We start from the raw sequence: 1,810 nt of genomic DNA, 5'->3' as shown, positions 1-1,810 counted from the left end.
ACACCCTCTTCGCAAAGAAGGGATGTAGATCTATAGCATACAAGTGTGTCAGAGGTTTACTGCTATCTTTCTTTCTTTTTTTGGGGGGGGGGGCATGTATGCGTATAATCAAGTATATTAACGTCTGTATAAAATATTATGTACCTAGATGCAGCTGGGTGAACAGTGGAAAATAATAGTCCATCTCAATTTTATTTTTTTTAAATTACTTTAACTATATCGCACCAGGCACACTTGCAGGAGGATGCCCTGATCTTAATTTTTTGTTCACATTTTCTGAACAAACCATCTTTTCCTGACCCCTTCGGCAGGTTGGGCGGAAAAAAGGGAAAGGGGGGGGGGGCACATATAGATTCGCTTTGCACCGTTAGAGGGTGTGATCCTGTAACGGTAGAACAGATCACATGACCATCTCAATCTAAACACAGATGCATACCAATATGTAAAATGTATTTTTTGTGATTCACTGCCACGACGTTCTTTTCTTCTTTCAATCGTATTCTTTGACGCCAATAAATAAGGCCAACTGCGTCCACCTTAGAAAGGACTTTTGTTTCCAGCATGGCACACAGCTCACCAGGGACAAACTAACTTGCAAACTGATATATGCATACGAACTCTAAGCCAAAACGTTTGTCTGCAGGTCCTCGATCTGAGTCCGGAGCGAGAGGCATGTTTAGACTACAAGTTGACAGTACTTCCGGCAGATATTGGGAAGCTCCTCAATCTAACCACGTTGATCCTAGACACTAACGAGCTTCTGGAGGTAAGACTGCGACCGGCTGTGGGTCAAAATGATGTTCAGCTCTAATCGTGTAACTGGAAGAAATGGGTTGACTCTTTTTAGTTTTGAAACCAAGGTTGCCAGGAAGGTACTCAATAAGCATCAGTTGTCAGCATACACGATAGATAGTATAAAGTATAAAAGTACTGTTGGCAACGTGTGTGATTTAGAAACCAGTTACACAGTCAGAGCATAACACCGCAGTTTGGCTTTTGTCTCTGTTTGCTTATTCTGAAAAATGTCGCACCGGTAACACTTTAAAAACGTAAATAAATGAAAGTATCATGGTAAAGATACTTGGGCGGCTTTAAGCTTATTCTCAACAAAACAGAATATGTCTTTTACGAAAGTGGAACGTTTGATCCTTCAATTGGATTAGCCGATTTTTTCTTAAAAGGACAACTAAAGTGTTGACAACTTTCGTCTATCCCTTATGTGGCTCTATATTTAATATCTGGTTTTGGAATGCTTACAATATATTATAGTTAACAAGTTTCCGAAACAATAATTCATTTTAAAAACATGTTAAACCTAATAAATGTAGCATAAGTAAATCAATTTCTAAAATGGTATGTTTATTCAAGGAAACAGGGGCGTTTTCAAGGCTTTCCTCCTACTTGATTCACATTTTTACATTTTAAACAACTTATCATTATCATGAATCATGACAAGGTGAAGTGGAGGTCCATGATCGCCCACGCCAGTCGGCAAGGCACCGGATGATGATGATCATCATTATCATATATATATGAAGAAACACTGGCCGATTTTTAACAGTGTATAATAATTTAGTGACATTCGAGCGTTTGTTACTTTTGTGAGAATGTGTACTTGTGCGAGTCTATGTTTGTTAAGAATTGTACCCGGTATCTCATTTATTAGATTTCATTCGAGTGTATGGCTTTCGTAATTTCTGAAAACCTTAATTCATTTTTCACTAACTATCTATCTATCTATCCTATCTATCTATCCTATCTATCTATCTATCTATCTATCTATCTATCTATCTATCTATCTATCTATCTA

At 37.8% G+C, this 1,810-nt stretch overlaps 1 protein-coding gene across 1 annotated transcript in view; it reads left to right on the top strand.

The window, feature by feature from the left end:
- LOC101856515 (ras suppressor protein 1) overlaps positions 1–1,810 on the top strand; it is a gene marked incomplete in the record, with an annotated part of 20,158 nt that overhangs the window by 1,490 nt on the left and 16,858 nt on the right. The window contains 1 exon segment of the mRNA XM_013083186.2: positions 644–766. Coding sequence (XP_012938640.1) covers positions 644–766 — 123 coding nt within the window.

This window comes from Aplysia californica, unplaced genomic scaffold (assembly GCF_000002075.1).
Source record: "Aplysia californica isolate F4 #8 unplaced genomic scaffold, AplCal3.0 scaffold00216, whole genome shotgun sequence".
Taxonomy (NCBI): domain Eukaryota; kingdom Metazoa; phylum Mollusca; class Gastropoda; order Aplysiida; family Aplysiidae; genus Aplysia; species Aplysia californica.
This window is presented reverse-complemented; position numbering and strand designations above follow the sequence as displayed.